We start from the raw sequence: 18,593 nt of genomic DNA, 5'->3' as shown, positions 1-18,593 counted from the left end.
AACAAAAAATCAAACCTTTCCTCTTTATAATATTTGTATAGATGTATAGATGTATAGATGTATAGATAACACCCATACATAACAAAGTTTTGTAGGGTATTTTAAAAAATACTATAGAAGAATATGATGCTGTTGTATATCGTAAAATTAAGCTATGATCACTCATCAGAAGTATCCCTAGGTACCTACTTTTTTATCAATGCATGGTAAACATTTGAGGAGAAATCATTCACTATTTATTACTTTATTTCTTATTTTTTTATGTATTGAAATATATATAGCTTCCGCTCGAGCCTTCGCCCTCGTGGTGTTTTGATAAAAAGTTGCCTATGTTCTTTCACAGGGTCTAAAAATTGTCTCTGCCAAATTTCATCAAAATTGGTTGAGAGATTTAAGCGGGAAAGCGTAGCAGACAGACAGAGTTACTTTCACATTTATAATATTATAGTAGGGAGTGGGGATGATGCATTTATTGATTACAAACCGCAACTGAATAAATATTTGATATAATATTATAAAGCTGAAGAGTTTGTTTGTTTGTTTGAACGCGCTAATCTCAGGAAATACTGGTCCAATTTGAAAAATTCTTTCGGTGTTAGATAGCTCATTTATCGAGGAAGGTTATAGGCTATATATCATCACGCTACGACCAACAGGAGTGGAGCCACGGGGGTGAAACCGCGAAGTGCATTATTTGATATTTGACATGCCTGAAATTTTAAGAATTGCCTATTCCATTTCCTTTTAAAGATTTAAGAATTATTGCTTTACAACCTGATGATGTATTATAAATCTTGTTAACAAATTCAGCTAATTATAATCAAAGAACAAATCCAGTTTTGTTTTGACAATTTATAATTTAATCCATCAGGCCCCGGAAACACAGACACAATAGAAAATCTATTGTGTCGCGGTCGGATCTGGCCGTTTGGGGCTCAATGGGTTAATTGCAGCACTTATTTCCAATTTTAATTTATAAAATTATGCTCGAGTTCTCTGTTCTCAGAATATAATATTCGAACTTTAATTACATTATGCACACTTTATTTGGTAAATATGGTGTTAACAGATACTTCACATTAATTTGTACAAACTACTGAACAGATTTCTATGATACTTGGCAGTGATGTAGCTTGTATAACAGAATATAATACATATAAGCAATAGCATATCCTTTGAAATCATACGGCATCGATTGTATTTAAAAAAATTATATAAATATGTAGGTTCAATGTTTACATTAAAATCGCACATAGAATGTGATACTTGGATTACATTAGGAGTGTTTAACATTGGGCTTTTGCAAATAATATGTTTCTACTGAGTACTGGTTTAAGACTTCAACCTTCTGTATATCTATACCTACTCGTTGAACCGCGGGCAGTCTCATCTTGTGGTATTCTCAAACTTATAATCTACATTACTGTAAAGTTTCATCCAAATTCGTCCAGTAGGTCTCTCATGAAAGGGTAAAAAACAAACATCCATCCATTCTCATAAACTTTTGCATTATTATTATTATAAGGAATTACACAACCAAAATACAATTTTGTAAAAGGTAATTGTACTTCAGAATTTAAAAAAGAAATCTTGAAACTAAGCTAACGTTTAATTGTATATTGTGTATAATTCATAAATGTATAAAAAAACACAAGTTGATGAGATGGTGAATAAAATAAACAAAACTAAACAAAAGTATGTATCTTACCTTTCTTAACTTTCTAATAAAAGAAGATTATCTTCGAACGATGCACAATTGATATGCACAATTCACCATTAATTCATTGTTCTTGTATACAATCAATACAATAGGGTCGAGAAAAACAATTTGGCACCATAACCTATAAATTTTTGAATTTTTGTGTTTTTGCGGATTTATTTCATTTTTTCTGTAGTTTATAGAAGTGAGCTATTGTCTATGCAATGCAACATAGATCAGAGAAGAAATCATTTATACTGGATATTTAATGTTTTGTACATTTTTATTTGTTGTAATATTTAACTGTTACTTAAAAATAACCATTAAATGAGCATTCAAGATATACCTAGGTATTTTAAAATATTTTTAAACGCAATTATTATTAACTACGACAGTTGACAAGAGACGTCAATCATGTAGAATGAGATCATCAGCCAGATTTTACTGTCAAAGTCAGTTTGTCAGTAGAAAATCTAAATAAAACAAACAATATTTGTATTAATTTCTAAAAAAATTGTAATAAGTTTTCAACATGGGTTTATTCGGCAAATCACCAGACAAAAACCCTAAAGAAATGGTATGTAATTTTAATAAAACTTATTCATACAAGACGCTTTGCAACAGAAAATGTCTTAAAATTAAAGTAGGTAGGTAATTAATGTAATTCAATATTTGTTATTTTAGGTAAACGAATGGTCTCATAAATTAAGGAAAGAAGGCTATAATTTAGACAGGCAAATACGAGGTAAGTGCTTTAAAAATATTCACGATTGTGTGATGTGTCATCCTTGTCACAGTGTTTACAAAATATATCATTACTTTTTTAGCTATTCAACGTGAAGAGGAAAAAATAAAACGATCTCTCAAGGAAGCTGCAACAAAAAACGACAAACAAGTGTGTACAATATTGGCTAAAGAAATTATAAGATCAAGGAAAGCTGTTAGTAAAATATACACAAGCAAAGCCCATCTAAATTCTGTACAGATGCAAATGAAGAACCAATTGGGTGAGTCAGATTTTCTCTTTTAAACAGACTGTTAAACAGCAAATATAAAACATAAATAAAAAAGACGTGTGGCACTGGAGGACCGCCGCGGTAAAGCTATTGCATGCTATGCCTTCAAGCCACACCTCTGAGCCCGTTGGAGTGGGGAGCGTGAGGTTTTTCGTTACGCAATTTCTGGATTCGGTCCCCGCGCTCAAGGCCCGCGATAGAAGCTATGCAATAGTTTAAAAATATAATAAGACGTTAGTAGTATTTAGTATCATAATAACATTAATTCTATTACTGCTTGATAATTATGAAAATTCCATTTGTTTACAGCAACATTAAGAGTGGCTGGATCCTTACAAAAATCAACTGAGGTAAGATAAAAATATTTGTTTTATAATAACACAACAGAATAAATATACAATCAATAAATATAATTAAACTAGCAGTCCGTCCCGGCTTCACCCATGGTACATGTTTATGTTTTCTTTCCATAAGAACCATCCTCGTACTTCAAGGAATATTATAAAAAAGAATTATCGAAATCAGTCCACCCCTTCTTGCGTTATGCCGTGACCAAGGAAAACGGGTTTCATTTTTATATAATATGTATACATAATACATATACAGATATATATATATATACATATACATGTATAGATATAGGTTGTTTTTAGTTGAAGAGATAAAAACTAAAATATCTCTGGTTGCATTTTGAAAGATTGATTTTTCTTTTTTATCTCAAAGATAAGTAAAATGTAATACTAACTCAGAAATGATACTAACAGCATATTTAAAAACAGTTATTTTAATAAACAAAACACTCCAACTTTGTATATTCCAATTATTTATCTATAGGTGATGCAAGCGATGCAGGCCTTACTCCGATTACCAGAAATCGCTCAGACAATGCAGGAGTTAAGTAAAGAGATGATGAAAGCTGGTATCATTGAGGAGATGCTCGATGAGACCATGTCTAGTATGGAAGATGAAGAGGAAATGGAGGAGGCTGCGCAGACTGAAGTTGATAAGGTTTGTAATATGTAACTAGTGGTCCGATCCGGCTTCGCCCGTGGTACCTACATGTTTAAAATAAATAAATAAATAAATATTATAGGACATTATTACACAAATCGACCTAGTCCCACAGTAAGCTCAATTAAGGCTTGTGTTGTGGGTACTAGGCGACGATAAATATAATATTTAATAAATACATATATAGATAATAACACCCAGACCCAAGAACAAATAATTGAGTTCATCACACAAATATTTGTTTAAACTATCCTATCTCTCAAGTTGGATCGAACTGCACATGGTGTGCGAATTTTATTATAATCGGTTAAGTGGTTTAGGAGTCCATTGAGGACAAACATTGTGACAATATATATTAAGTTAATAAATACAGGCATGTTCCCGCAAATCAATGTTGAGCGCCTATTTTGGGTGTAAAGGAAAAAGAAACAGTCAAATTGCGATATGTATAATATTAATTGATCACAAAAAAACTTAAATCTGACCACAAATGTGTTTGATAGTATTTAGGTTTATAACATTTGAATGCTTGTTCAATCCAAATGATGCGGGCTTAAATTTCATCTTGTGATCAATTAAACAAAAAAACAACTTTATGTCCTGCAGTGTCCACTGCTGGACATAAAGTCGTTTTTTTGTAACATCCTATGTCTGAGACTGCACCGGCAATCAATGTCTTTGTATACTTTGAAAAAAAAAATTCACAAATATTTGTAATATTCTAGTCAAAAGAATTAATTTAAAATGATGTGGCATTTCTAAAGCCTCAGTGACGTTTTGTGTAACAAATTCGTTACAACAGATATGTCTTGAATATTACGATACAATTATTAGCCTAACTCATATTACACAGGTGCTATGGGAGCTCACACAAGGCAAGCTGGGCGAAGCGCCGGCGCCTCCCACGGCGGTTGGAGCTCCCTCCACCGCGGTTGGAGCACCCTCCACTAGTCAAGAGACGCAAGAACCAGATGAGAGCGAACTGGATGAAATGCAGACACGGTTGCAGGCGTTACGGTCTTAGGTATGATATTTTATTAGTTATTAATAAGAAAAAGATTTCGCAATTTATGTTATATTTCTATTCTTATGTATTTTTTAATGAGGAATTAGAAATAAATCTCGCTATTGATATTTTTATATAAGGTGGTCATAAAATATAACTTAAGCAAGGGTAAATATAGACCAAAAATTTTTCGAATATAATATACATATTCAAGCTAATAAAACCCTGGATATGTTATTTGATCAGTTGAATTTAAGTGCTCATTTTTATTAATTTTCGTAATTGTTATACATTTTAATTTTCATGTGATAATTATATTAAATAAAGGTTATTTGAAGTTAATCATAAGTCTTCTTTTGCTATTTTCATTTAGAACTTTTTAAACTATGCCTACAAAAGTTTTTTTTTTTTCAAGGTACGAGATTCGATGTCGTCGAGATGTGGAAAATGCCTTTAACACTGTTATTACTTACTATAAGAGAGAATGTTGTAAGTCACGTTGTTGTGCGTTAAATATTTATTTCGCACTTTAATAAATGTTGTGAAATTACTTGAATTGCAATACTTGATAAAAAATAGAATTCTTTCAGTATTCTCGTGATTGTTTGCTTATTGTTCATAGTTTGATTGCTATGTATTAAAAATATTAAAAAAAAACCTGTTTAAAAATCTCACACTGTATCTCTTTGGTTCATAAAGTTAAAACGAATTAATTTTAATTAAAAAGATGATGTATTTATATATTTTTATTGTGATAATTGTTTACAAAATAAAACTGCTATTAACATTGAAGCTTTCATTTTACCTTTTCCATTTTAAAATTGTGTGAATGTCTGGTATAATATAATAATAATACTTTGTATCAATAAAATAAATTATCTAATAAGTGTAGTGTAAGTAGAATGATTTAACTAAAACTTAAATATTATATTTATATACTTAATCCTTCCTTGATAATCACATTATCCATTGATGGAAACAGATTGAAAATCGGTAAATTAGCTTTGGAGTTTACTGTGAACTGCCTGTAGTGAAGATTAAGATACATATCACTACATAGTATAAAACAAAGTTGCTTTCTCCGTCCCTATGTCCCTTTGTATGCTTAAATCTATCAAACTACGCAACGGATTTTGATGAGGTTTTTTTTAATACATAAAATTATTCAAGAGGAAGGTTTTAGTATATAATTTATTAGGATAGACAAAGCGGGCGAAGCCGGCGAAAAGCTATAAGAAAAACTCGAACACATTTAATAGAAATATATTTAATAATACTCATAATATCGCTTATAAACAAAATATCAAGTACACTATATATCACAGTTGGTTACAACATTTTGGAGGATAAATCTAATTCGAGTTGAATGTCTTGAATGGATTCCTTCTTGAGCAGCGGCTTTCTGTCGTTCTCTTTTATCTTTTTCGGGTTCTTTTTCTTTGTGGCTCTGAAAAGATAATAATATAGAATGTTAATTTTTAGGTCAAACATAACTACGCCTATTTAACACTAGCTGTTCTCCCCGGGTTTCACCCGCATTGCTCCGCTCCTGTTGGTCTTAGCGTGATGATATAATATAGCCTATAGCCTTCCTCGATAAATGGGCTATCTAACACCGAAAGAATTTTTCAAATCGGACCAGTAGTTCCCGATATTAGCGCGTTCAAACAAACAAACAAACAAACTCTTCAGCTTTATAATATTAGTATAGATCAGACAGACAGATAGATTACTTTCGCATTTATAATATTATAATTAGGATTTGTGATGGTAGTAATGGTGATAATGTCTATGTTGATAGTGTTAGCGATGATGATAATTATCAGTTCCGTCAGTTGGTGTTAGTGTTGGTGATGATGTCAACATTAGAGTGTTAGAGTTGAAAATGAACGATGCCATCGATATTGTTGGTGATGACGTCGATACTGTTTGTGTTTGTAATGATAATGAAAGTGATGATGAGCCAGTGACGTCACCTGTTATGCACTCCATCGGGCAGGTCCATCATGCGCAGAATCAGCGCCTGATCAGATGAGTCCAACGGCGCTACAGATATATCCCGAACGGCTCGGAACTTGCCGCAGTTGTTGAGGTGCTCGTTCTCGAGACGGAAGTAGTTCCATATGAAGCGTCTGCGTGGAGGTAAAGAGTATTTATTGAAGTGAAAACTTCTTTAGCGGCGTTGAGCACTTTTTCTGTAATGGGTATAAAATCTTAAACTCGTGTCCTGACACGTGACCTGATCGAAAAAGCGTAAGTACCATTCCAAAATATCAAACATGCTCAACGTTAATAAAGAAGTTTTCACTTCTGCCGGCACTCCCGGAGTGCAACCCGTCTTTTTTTAAATGAAATAGCTCTAAATGTAGTTATTATCGAAGCGTCTAGTTGAAAGACGCAGTTAATTGAACAAAAAATAGCTCTAAATGTTGTTATTTCAACAAATTTGTAGGTATATTGTATGAACTATAGACAACTTGACTCACAATTTGTATGAAACTGTTCGGAAAACGTAATTGATTAAAAAAGCACAACTTTAAACATTGTATTATTTATTAAAAACAAATAAGCTCTGAATGATGTTTTTACCATAAATAGAATAATACATATCCTTTGTAGATACTATAAGCAACTAGACTCATAAATAATGTATGTGGTGTTTCTTCATACAACTTAACACCTTATTTCGTGGTAGTAAAGTTTAAAGTCTATTGTCTACGCTCATTACAAAACTCTGCCTAATAGATACGTAAGCAGAGTTTTGTTTAAGACAATTTGAAGCGTTTTTGTGAGTCTCGATTCTTTTTGTACGTAAATGACCTAAATTTAATCATGTCAGAAGTAATTTTCTTAATGTTTAAACTTTAATATCCTCTTACCTGAAAACTTCAAGAGGTGCCAATACAGATATGACGGTTTCAGAGCTAAGTATTTTATTCTCAGTTAAGTAGAACGCCGGCGCCCAAATGAAACGCAACACAAAGTCTTCTATTATCGCGAAATAGTAGAACTGAAAGAAAAATTAAAATATTTAAGAAATAATCTATACTGATATTATAAAGAGGAATGGTTTGTATGTATGTATGTATGGTTTTCACGCATAAACTACTGGACCGATTTTGATGAAAATTATCACAGATAATCTTTAGATCCTGAAAAGAACATAGGCTACCCTTTATTGCGAAATATGTACCACGGGCGAAGCCGGGGCGGACCGCTAGTATTAAATGTCTAGAAACATCAAACCCAAAATCCATGTGGCATTACATCATTTCGGACAATTTAAAACATTGTCAACACAACATTCGATCCTCAGAAACGGCACACTAATGCACACACGATCAGCCGTCAAAGTGAGATGGCATGATTCAACTATCGTGAGCGAAAAAGAGACAACTGAAGTAAAATGTATCTTATTAGCCACATTTCAACATACCACTCCCGGAGCGCTAATAACCATATTAATTTAAGTTATTAAGTTTTACAGAAACTGCGGGCAACAGCTAACTGTTAACACACCCCGGACACTCCATACAAAATTATCGTTTTAACAGTCACACTGTAGAGACTGCAAATGTGTGTGTTAATGCTTTATGGTTGGCACATTTGTGACTAGCGTAAAAAAAAAATCGCGTTTTTCTGATGAAATACATCCGTAAACAGCACAATATCTAACCATTTTCTACGAAAAACGATAATCACAAATCCAAAATAATAAAATTACTTTAAGTCAATTTGATTAATGTTGTCAATCTTCGTTGCGTATCGTCCCTGTAGAAAAATGCGGACCATTTATAGCCTGATCGTGCGGGGTGAGGTAAGTGTTTAATTTTGGCGGGATGTGGAGAGTGTCCGTTCTGTAGCGTTTAGTTACTATTATGTATGTATTCTGTGCTGTTAATATAAATGCGAAGTGCCGCGTCAAATACGAAGATCGACGTTTTTTAATAAACATATTTATATATAATCAGCTATACTCACCCCAACACTATACACGATCTCCTCTCTCAGCAAGCTGTTCTCCGCTTGCAGGCCCGCAGTGAACAGTCCCCAGTCCATTTTAACATCCCACGTGTATGTGTAACACGAGGATATGAATTGGCAGCCAAGCCACGCGTATAGGAACGGATTGTCGTATGGGTTCTCGTATTCCGCTAAAAAGTTAAAAGATTAGGGGCTGATTTTTCAATCCTTGGATTGGAACTTGGATTGGAATTGGAAACTTATTCGTCGAATAATGCATAAAACTACCATTTTAAAAACGAATTCTAATTGTCCGTATTTGACAGTTTACGTGACATTTTAATATTATCGTGTAATACTTTATTGAAAGAAAGAAAGAAAGAAAGAAAGAAAGAAACATTAATACTTTATTGGACGAATAAGTTTTGACCAAGCATTGAAAAATCGGCCCTTAATCATTTTTTGAAGTGAAACTTCTTTATCGGGGTTGGAAAAAAATTCAGTGTAACATTTTTTCGTTACGCGTGACATTTTTCCGTTACGCGCCATCTTTTTCTTATCCCTACCACGCGTGATGACGTATTTCTGAAAAGTTGCATATAGTAAATTATTTTTTGAAAATTAGGCATAAAGAAGTTTCACTTCTTACGTGTGTACTAGTACACGCACACATGTTTTTATAATATGTCATATGGTGACGAGCGGTATAAGTTGCAGATAAACAAACAAAAATGTAATGTGAATGTCTTTAAATTATGTTTTTGTTCATAAGGTATCTATCTATATATACTTTCGTTTAAAATATAATCAGGATGTGCCCATAACGTTTTAAGTGACCGTCTAAAATTATTTTTATTTTATAAAATAATTTTTACACTTTTTCGTAAATATTAGTACTAATAAATGGATGAATTTTCTATGAATAAATGAATTATTATTATTAATTTGTCTAATATTAATCATGACCAGATTCAAGAACATAGTAATATTTTTCGAAGCTTATCTGATACTTGCACAATCACTTACTTATGAAAAGAAAACCCTAATACTTTTTAGGGCTAATTTTTAAATCCTTGGTTAAAACTTATTCATCGAATAACGTATTAAACTACCATTTCAAAATTGTATTCTAATTGTCCGTATTTGACAGTTTACAGGTGACATTTTAAAATGTTCGTGTAATATGTTCTTTATTGGAAGGATAAATTTTAACCAAGGATTGAAAAATCGGCCCTTAATGTATTAGGGTTAAATCGCTACTTCTAGTTTTACTCCTTACCCTTATACATAGTCCGCATAGTAGAAAAAAGCACTACAAAGAAGGTAGTTGAATATTTCCCGGCGTTCACAAGATGCGGGAACGCCTCCTTACTATCCCGGTAACGCCGGAGACATTGCCAGAAACGAGTCCAAGCCGGGATAATGTTTACTATGGCTCGAGATATTAGGAACCATTTTGTTGATTCGAACGTATCTGAAAGTAAAGAAAGATCAATAAAGCATTTCTGTTATTATCAATGTATTGTATGAACATGTACAGTGAACAGAGAAAATAATTAATAAATCAAGTCATCAGTATAAAATGGAGACAATTGACAAATATGAAGTAAGGCCGTATTCAGAAAGAAAGCTGTAGTTTCCAGCTTTCTTTCTGAATACGCCCTGAATATGTTCAGAGCCATAAATTATATTTTGCTTGTGAATTTTATATGCTTTTATTTTTGCTTTTCAAAACAACTTTGTCTTTGAAATAAATGTTTTTCTTTCTTTCTTTTCTGATCGTGGTAACAAGAGTATTGTGTCGTATTACGAAATAAACTCACCATTAACAATAAACCAATCGGCACCAGCCACATAGAACGAGACCAAATAGTGAAAATCCAGGAAAGCATAGACAAAAGAGTTCCACTGGTCCGCGAGCCAAAAGTCCGCGAAAAGCACCGGCATGAAGGGAGCAGCTAGAATACGACCCTGCAAGTTTTAAACTTAAAGTTAGTAAGTAACCGACTTAAGAAAAGAGCGTTTGTAATTTCTTGTGTGCATGATAATCTATTCTCTACAAAAAAAGTAAGCAACATTTCTATTATATTATTTGTCGGATTGAAATCGTTTTTTTTTTCCTGAATTAACACATTTTTATGATTTTCCTATAGGAAAAAATGCGTTTGGAATTTTATAAGTATGTTTTACGTACTCATCGCATGAAAAACTATAAGTTTCTTTAAGCTTAGTACACCGAAGGTGGGACATCCTGTATATTTGTACTACATTTGTATTTTTTTTTACCAAACCTCAAAATATAAAAAAAATTATCTGACTTATCTACTAAGCATGTAATCACTTAAGGGACTTTTAAACAATAATAATTTAATAACTAAAATGAACTTACACATATCCTCAAAAACCAGAACCTCGCTTCATGACGAAACACTCTAAATGGATTCATCAGGAACGCCAACATTATCAAGACCAACGCTAGGGGATTGACAAACGGCGGTATACTCAAACTCGCACTGTATATAAAACTGAGTATGCTCAACGCCCAGACGACCCCAAATATCGCCGCTAATTCCATCAAATGCTGTTCGGATAGATGTTTTCTTGGATCTAATTCGAAAATTAAAACATGGTTGACGCCAGAACTGCGCCAACCATATACGTTTATTCCTATTAGGAATATGAATTCGACAAATAGAAATGGCCCGCGGTACAATCGGAAGGCCGTTTTGAAGTTTTCTGTTGCCGCATCGTGGAAGAGCGCTGAAAAAGAACATTTAAGGGCTTGTTACATAGATGTTTTTTGGTAACTAAAGGTGCTGATAGAATAGAGCATTTTAATGTAACACAACATTTAGCATAGGTAATTTATAAATTATATCGAATCGCTCTTCAAACATAACGTTCGACGCTTTGTAAAAACGTGATCTAACGATTTCTTAACAGCTTTTGATCGAAACATAGTTTGATTTTTGGTTGACAGTAATATTTAGAAAAATATTGAATGCTTTTGTGGCTTTCTTATGTTGCGTAGCATTATAAAAAAAATGGATGTCTCGTACAAAAGTACGATAATAAATTACACTTTTCCGACATGCCCTTTACATCGTCGCTTATAAAACTAATTCGTGCCTTATTCATGTCTTATTTTTATTACCCATGGATGTTGTTCAGTTGTTTAAAAATTTATTAAAAACCCTTTAAAAATTTATTAAAAACCCGTTAAGTTGTCCTATAGCCTATAGGTATATATTCAAATATAAACATCCTAGCATAACCAACTTCAGTAATAGATAAAACCATAAAGCAAATTAATTTTAATCTTAGAACAAATACGTAACTGCAGCGTATATTCCTAAGTACAATATTCAATGCAGAACAGAATAAACATTTAAATTCAAACACTGATGAAATTCTATTTAATCTGTACCGTCCACGGTTAAACTGTGCATAGATAAGAAATAGTTTGTGGCACAATTTATAATCTATGTGCATTACGTCATACGAAATTACGATGAGATCCTAATTTATTACATTATTGTAGTAGTTTACGATTAAATAATTTATTATACATCTGTTTAGTTAGTAAACAAAACTTTCCAGGTTGTAAAAATTAGCATAGAAACGAGATAAGAGAAGGTATAAGTTTTGTGGTCGAAAGATTTGATTTATGGCGCTTTATTTAGGATAACAATCAATCCTATACAAATAATGCTATACGTACAGCCTGCAAATTCTCTTGAAAATGTTTACGAAAGTATATATACTTCAAAATAACATATATAAGCGTGTGTTTTATACTATTGTAACTATAGATAGGTGCTTTTTTGCTGTTTTTCTTCTTTATGTAGGTAGATAGGTACAAGATAAAGAATATTGCTGAAAAAAAAAACAAATTCCAAAAACTATATATTGCCAAGATTGAAAACTAGTTATATTTTTAAGCTATTCAACATTTAAAAAAAAGGGAGTAGGTTACATTTTTTGTAATAAAATCGATTTCGTTCAATATGCCTAAATTCGTTTGAATAAATTGTAATGAAATTTCATATCTTTTGATTCATGTTTTACGAGCGTAATTTTGTAGTAAACTTTTATTTGACAACATGATGAATAAAAAATCGAGCTTAATGGGTCAGTATGAAAGAGCCTTATTAAAAGATAAAAAGTATTTACTCACCAGATAACACAACTGTGATAGACAGAACTATGAATGATCCAGAAAAGAGACCGACTTTAAACGTCGTCCAAGGACTCTGTTGTTCACCTAACGGTGGTACGCGAAGCTTTTTCATCGCTTTCTGTCTGTCTCCGCCTTAAATGGAAAAATATAAATATGAGTTACAAAATTTAATTTGTATGTGTATTAAATACGAATTCGGGATATTTCTTTATTTTTAATCAATCATGTTTTTTCTTCATATTCGCAAAGATAAAAATGCGTTTTTGCGGGAAATTTAAACTTGGAATATTCTTTTTCCATTATTATTCGCACATTAAAAATTCGCGCCATTTTTTTTATTATGAGGGAATTGAATTTGGAATATTGTTTGTCTTACCTTCCAGATCATTAGTAACGGTCGCTTCAGTGTCGCTGATCAATCGATCTATATCTTTGTTTGTATAAAAGTGCGATGTTTCGACATGTTCCGCCCGCCATTGGGCGCCATTACTCACATTTAATAACTGTTGGTAAATAATAATAAAATTTAATATGTATAGTTTGTAGCATTTTAATTTGTAGTACGTATTTTACTACACATAAACTTAGCAAAATTATTTATTAACCGACTTCAAAAAAAAGGAGGAGGTTATCAATTCGGCCGGTATGTTTTTTTTTATGTATGTACACCGATGTAACGCAGTTATTTTTATTTTGTTTTGTATTTTGTAATTTTTATTTTGAAACTAAAACATATTATATATGGGTATAATAATAAAAACAATGATTCATCATTTGTCACATAATATACTACAAAAAGTATTGAGTTATTCGTCTGATAAACTGCTATTTGAAAATTACATCTTGAAAATTGTATAACAATTCAATCATTCAAAGTTTTAATTACTTACGATTTACGAACAGAATACATATAAAATAAACAACAACAAACCTTATCATGCTTCTTCAATATTTTCCTAAATCCTGTATAATTTAAATTCTGATAATTTTGTAACAATATTAAACTAAGGTAAAATTCACTAAACGCCAACTTTAATTCCTGTATTTTCCTTCTGGGGATCGCCTTTTTGTTGTCACCCCCACTCTTGGGTTTTATTGTGTCGAATCTCGATTTCAATTCACTTTGTAACGTTGCATACTTTCTTGTAGCCTCTGCTAACTTTTCTAAAAAAAAACGAAAATTATTTTTTTTTTCTGAAGTTTTGTTATATTTTGCAAGAGGTGAAATTTAAATACTAGTTTATAAGAGTCTACTAGCTCAATGCAACATTTTCAGCTCTTAAAAGGAAAAAAATCGCCATCAGCAATTTTTAGGTAAGCTAAGGACATCACAAAACGAATTTTATAATTAGAATTTTAAATTATAATTAGAACTGGTTGTTCTTGAGATTACCTTGTTTGAACAAACAAATATACATCTTAATAAATGTATGTATGTAAAAGAATTTATGAAGCTCGATTGGGTAGGTAACAAAAACTAACAATGAGATGTCACCAAACCAAAACAAAGTCCTAATTGAAAGTTTAAAATACAATGACGAACATATTTTTTATGCTTTTGGCAGCTTGCATAGTTTTAACAAAAATACAAAAATATTTTCCTCATATTTTTAGATTGTAAAACATAGAATTTTGTCTAGCAATGTTAATTAGTGTTAAAGAGATTTCCTATTATATTTGAAAACCATAAAATTTTTTTGTATATAAAAAATATTATTTGAAATTACAACAAATAGTAATTGTATGTACAAAACTTTTTTCTATCATATATTGCACACAAAATTTTAATCTAGTGTAGGTATTTTCAATTTTGCTATTGTAGGTAAATGCCAAATACATTAAAATAAAATGTTATACTTACTACAATAATAATTTGTCTTGACCACAGTACAAGTTTTCCTTATAAGTTATATTGTCATATTATAATTTACATTTTCATTATACTGAACTATATGTATATAGATAACCAATCTATACTACATATATACATAATATTATTTAGCTGATGAGATTGTTTGTTTGAACGCGCTAAACTCAGGAACTACTGGTCCGATTTGAAAAATTCTTTCGGTGTTAGATAGCCCATTTATCGATGAAGGCTATAGGCTGTATATCATCTCGCTAAGACCAACAGGAGCGGAGCCACGCGGATGAAACCGCGGAGCGCTGCTAGTGTATGTATATAGATAACCAATAATTAATAAAATAGTTACCTGAATAAAATGTGTTAATTTTCTTCAGCTCTTCATCACAATAGTGGAAAAAAGTTTCATCAAAGTTGGCAAAGTGCCTTGAAAGCACCTCTGGTTCAACATTCTCAGCCGATGGAGCCTCTTCTACTGCTGTGTATAACATCGCTTTCATTTCCTATTTATTTAAAACAGTTAAAACAAACTTAAATTTCATTTATTTATATTATATACTAACTTTACCAGCAAGCAATAGCAAGTATATTAATAGCTTATGTGTTATCCTGTAAGCTACATCATTGCCAAATTCCCCAAAATCTGTTTATTAATTTTTGCATATTCTTTTTTATCAAAATTCATAAAAGATATGACACTTGATAACAATATTTATGTCTGCTCATTTGCTATGTTCAAACTATGTAGGCATTTAGGGAAATACATAACCTACTTTACTACAAGTAACAATTTGGTTGGAAGTGTGCTAAGTGTGAGTAAGTGAAATTTAACAATCTTAACAAAATGATTATGAATATAATTATTTTAGGTTTTCAATATTGTATTGAAAAACTATCGCTTAAAATCTTATTATTTATCTTTATAAAATCTAGTATTATTTTTGTTATTTTATTTAAAGTACAATATGAAAAAATAATTATAAATAAAGATATTCAAATGCTTTTAATAAACTTTATCATACAATCTCATCCAGTTAGAGGTAATAGCACCTGGATTATTCAAATAACTCAATAGATAAGGTTTATCAAAATGTTTATTATATTTTAGTATCAAATGCAAATACCTACATGTTCATTTAGGTAAAATATTTGATAACATCTATCAATTTTATTTAAAGGACATGTGACTAATAATAATGTGTAATAACCATAAATAAACAATAACAACTTAATACAATGGATTATTTTGCACAGATATAAAATAGCCTTAATTTATATTAAAAGCGAAACAATTCACGATAAAGGTCGTCGCAGAAATATTATATCGTGATCATTTATTTACTTAATAACTTATCAAATGATATAAATTCACGTTCTTGAACCCTTTTTTAGTTTTTATATAAAATACTCACCTCATAGTTTATATACTGTTTCCGCCACTCGGGCGTTATATGTGCGCTTAGATGTTCAGCGAATTTCATTTTTTAGACCTTTGATACGTCTTTACTGTATGAAACACTGAAAATCACTGTAAGCGTAACGAATTCTACGTGCAATAGATATACACAATTTAACTTTGTAAATAATATAGCACAGGTGACTTAATCTACATAATACTACAACTATAACATAATGGAATGATTTATTTACACGATTCTATTTAATTTTTTCACAGTATAATCACTTGAATTTTAAAAATACATTCAGCTTTTTCATATCGCAATTCGTAACAATGATGAATGATGGACATTTGACATAAAAATGTATGACAAAGTTCAAACTTCAAATTGATAGAGAACAGCTGCTCATTGGTTAAACATTTGTCACTGTCAATCTATTACGTTTCATTTCACTTTGTTTTTTTTAAGTCTTCTATATTATATAAAATAAAAATGAATCGGTCACGGCATCACGCGTGAACGGGTGGACCGATTTCGATAATTATTTTTTTAATAATATTCCTTGAAGTACGAGGATGGTTCTTATCGAGAGAAAACGTAAATATGTACCACGAGCGAAAACGGGGCGGACCGCTAGTTACTATTATAAATGCTCCAAAAATAAACAAATTATGCTTATATGCTGGCATGAAGTAATTAAATCAGGCTCATAATATAACCTGCTTATCATATTGTACTAAGATATTTAATGAAAAGTACCTGCCAGTGATTTCAATATAGGTAGATATTCAAAATATTCTGAATAATAAACTTTTGATCTGATAGATAAAAAAATCATAACTATCCAATATACTTAGATAACTTTTTAATAAAGCTAGTCCAGCTCTCCATTTGTTTACGCAGGATAAACAGGATAAGATTAGGGTAGATAACGCGGAGCAGCTAGTATACTATACTATAGTATACTAGCTGCTCCGCGCGGTTTCACCCCCGTGGCTCCACTCCTGTTGCCCGTAGCGTGATGATATATAGCCTATAACCTTCCTCGATAAATGGGCTATCTAACACCGAAAGAATTTTTCAAATCGGACCAGTAGTTCCCGAGATTAGTGCGTTCAAACAAACAAACAAACAAACAAACAAACAAACTCTTCAGCTTTATAATATTAGTATAGATTCCTTTTTTTTGCATCTTGTTATCAAGTTTTTACTATTTTAATGCCAGGATTGGTCGTAACATTAAAAATATACATAGATAACGTAAATAAATAAAAAAAAATTCTGAGCAATAAATCAACTTTTATTTGTATCAAGAATTTCCTTTTCATCCTTGTTTTCAACCAACAGTGCTCTATTTATATTATCTGGTATGACCCTTGCAACTTTCCTAGGTTCCTTAACTAATGTTTTGGGACACTGCATTTCCGACCAACTAATTGGTACCATGCTGACTCCTTGCGGTGAACCTTCTGCCGTTGCTATGACAACCCCAAGTTCATTCTCTGCAGTAGATAGATGGTACCAATGTATTTCCGTCATAGGTAACTGAATTTGGATGTAAGAAAATATATTATTTTCAATTATAGGTAAGTACTGTTCTAAATTACAATATGGATATTGATGTTTTATAATAACATCTTTTTAGTTTTGCAGATTGATTAAAGAAATAAATTTTATATTAAAACTTCAAACCATATTGCATATCACAATATAAATAATTCTGTAAGTACATCTAATACCTAACTGCATTAAAAATACCCTAAATTGTTACAATAATTATTAAAAGGATACAACTCTAGCTAAAATCACATCGCCTGGCCGAAAACATTTATATGGGTCAATTCTATCTCTGTCAATCACTCTTATGTCTTCTTTCTTCAAGATACCTCTATAGGGCCTCACCAGCACTGATGGGCCCACACATAATATAAGGCACTGTACTAATCTCGAGTTCACTACTGTAACTTTTGCAGTCACAACATCTCCAGTTTTTGGCAGCACACTAGGGGTTTTTGGGCTCTCAACCGATATCATTGTAGCCTGAAAGAGTATTTATGTAATTAAAAAGCACTAAATTACAAATGTATTGTTGTTGAACTTATTTTACCTTTGTATTCTCATCTTCTTGCATTTTTAACACTCCTGCTAAAGATGCGTATATATATCCTTTTAGCTCATATGTTCCAGCACCTGGGATGTTGTCCTTATTTGATACACTTAATCTCATCCCAGGAATACATATTTTACCAATATCTTTAACTTTTTCGGCGTTCATGTTTACTTCTCTGCATCAAGTTTACAATCAATCAAAATTAAAATAAACTAATCAAACTTAAATTATTGCGTATACTTAAACGCTTTCTTACAAAGTGATTTAATTTGGAATCAATTAATATTAATATTATTATATTGAATTGAAATAATATTTAATTTAAGATTTAAGCATGGACTTGT

General features: G+C 31.5%; 3 protein-coding genes across 3 annotated transcripts; 1 reads left to right on the top strand and 2 right to left on the bottom strand.

Moving 5' to 3' along the window:
• The first annotated feature begins 2,161 nt into the window (after positions 1-2,161).
• Vps24 (vacuolar protein sorting 24) lies at positions 2,162-5,519 on the top strand. The gene is made up of 7 exons (XM_090115477.1): positions 2,162-2,276; positions 2,384-2,444; positions 2,527-2,706; positions 3,025-3,065; positions 3,550-3,723; positions 4,580-4,750; positions 5,148-5,519. The coding sequence occupies exons 1-6, from the start codon at positions 2,232-2,234 to the stop codon at positions 4,748-4,750; spliced, it is 672 nt and encodes a 223-aa protein (XP_089971603.1). The 5' UTR covers positions 2,162-2,231; the 3' UTR covers positions 5,148-5,519.
• Positions 5,520-5,979: 460 nt separating this feature from the next.
• Positions 5,980-16,488, bottom strand: LOC149898317 (solute carrier family 53 member 1). The gene is made up of 12 exons (XM_090115554.1): positions 16,152-16,488; positions 15,089-15,242; positions 13,807-14,039; positions 13,252-13,378; positions 12,873-13,007; positions 11,085-11,455; positions 10,519-10,666; positions 9,975-10,169; positions 8,714-8,886; positions 7,612-7,742; positions 6,709-6,864; positions 5,980-6,179 (listed from the first exon to the last, which is right to left on the bottom strand). Exons 1-12 carry the CDS (start codon positions 16,218-16,220, stop codon positions 6,062-6,064), a joined length of 2,010 nt encoding a protein of 669 aa, XP_089971680.1. The 5' UTR covers positions 16,221-16,488; the 3' UTR covers positions 5,980-6,061.
• A 930-nt stretch (positions 16,489-17,418) lies between these two features.
• Positions 17,419-18,593, bottom strand: Csl4 (exosome component 1 Csl4). Its single transcript, XM_090115505.1, has 4 exons — positions 18,506-18,593; positions 18,247-18,424; positions 17,931-18,179; positions 17,419-17,684 (listed from the first exon to the last, which is right to left on the bottom strand). Exons 2-4 carry the CDS (start codon positions 18,412-18,414, stop codon positions 17,433-17,435), a joined length of 669 nt encoding a protein of 222 aa, XP_089971631.1. The 5' UTR covers positions 18,415-18,424; positions 18,506-18,593; the 3' UTR covers positions 17,419-17,432.

Source organism: Colias eurytheme, chromosome 23 (genome assembly GCF_061535395.1).
Source record: "Colias eurytheme isolate Ceu_HAF_F1 chromosome 23, ilColEury1 Martin Lab GWU primary, whole genome shotgun sequence".
NCBI classification, from domain to species: domain Eukaryota; kingdom Metazoa; phylum Arthropoda; class Insecta; order Lepidoptera; family Pieridae; genus Colias; species Colias eurytheme.
This window is presented reverse-complemented; position numbering and strand designations above follow the sequence as displayed.

Coding starts and splice junctions, on each gene's coding strand:
- Vps24 (XM_090115477.1), top strand. CDS start 2,232: ATGGGTTTATTCGGCAAATCACCAGACAAAAACCCTAAAGAAATG. Junction 2,277..2,383: donor ACAAAAACCCTAAAGAAATG/GTATGTAATTTT, acceptor TTGTTATTTTAG/GTAAACGAATGGTCTCATAA. Junction 2,707..3,024: donor GCAAATGAAGAACCAATTGG/GTGAGTCAGATT, acceptor ATTTGTTTACAG/CAACATTAAGAGTGGCTGGA.
- Csl4 (XM_090115505.1), bottom strand. CDS start 18,414: ATGAACGCCGAAAAAGTTAAAGATATTGGTAAAATATGTATTCCTGGG. Junction 18,180..18,246: donor AAGAAGATGAGAATACAAAG/GTAAAATAAGTT, acceptor ATACTCTTTCAG/GCTACAATGATATCGGTTGA. Junction 17,685..17,930: donor ATGTGATTTTAGCTAGAGTT/GTATCCTTTTAA, acceptor ATCCAAATTCAG/TTACCTATGACGGAAATACA.
- LOC149898317 (XM_090115554.1), bottom strand. CDS start 16,220: ATGAAATTCGCTGAACATCTAAGCGCACATATAACGCCCGAGTGGCGG. Junction 15,243..16,151: donor AACAGTATATAAACTATGAG/GTGAGTATTTTA, acceptor TTAAATAAATAG/GAAATGAAAGCGATGTTATA. Junction 13,008..13,251: donor CGTTACTAATGATCTGGAAG/GTAAGACAAACA, acceptor TTTCCATTTAAG/GCGGAGACAGACAGAAAGCG.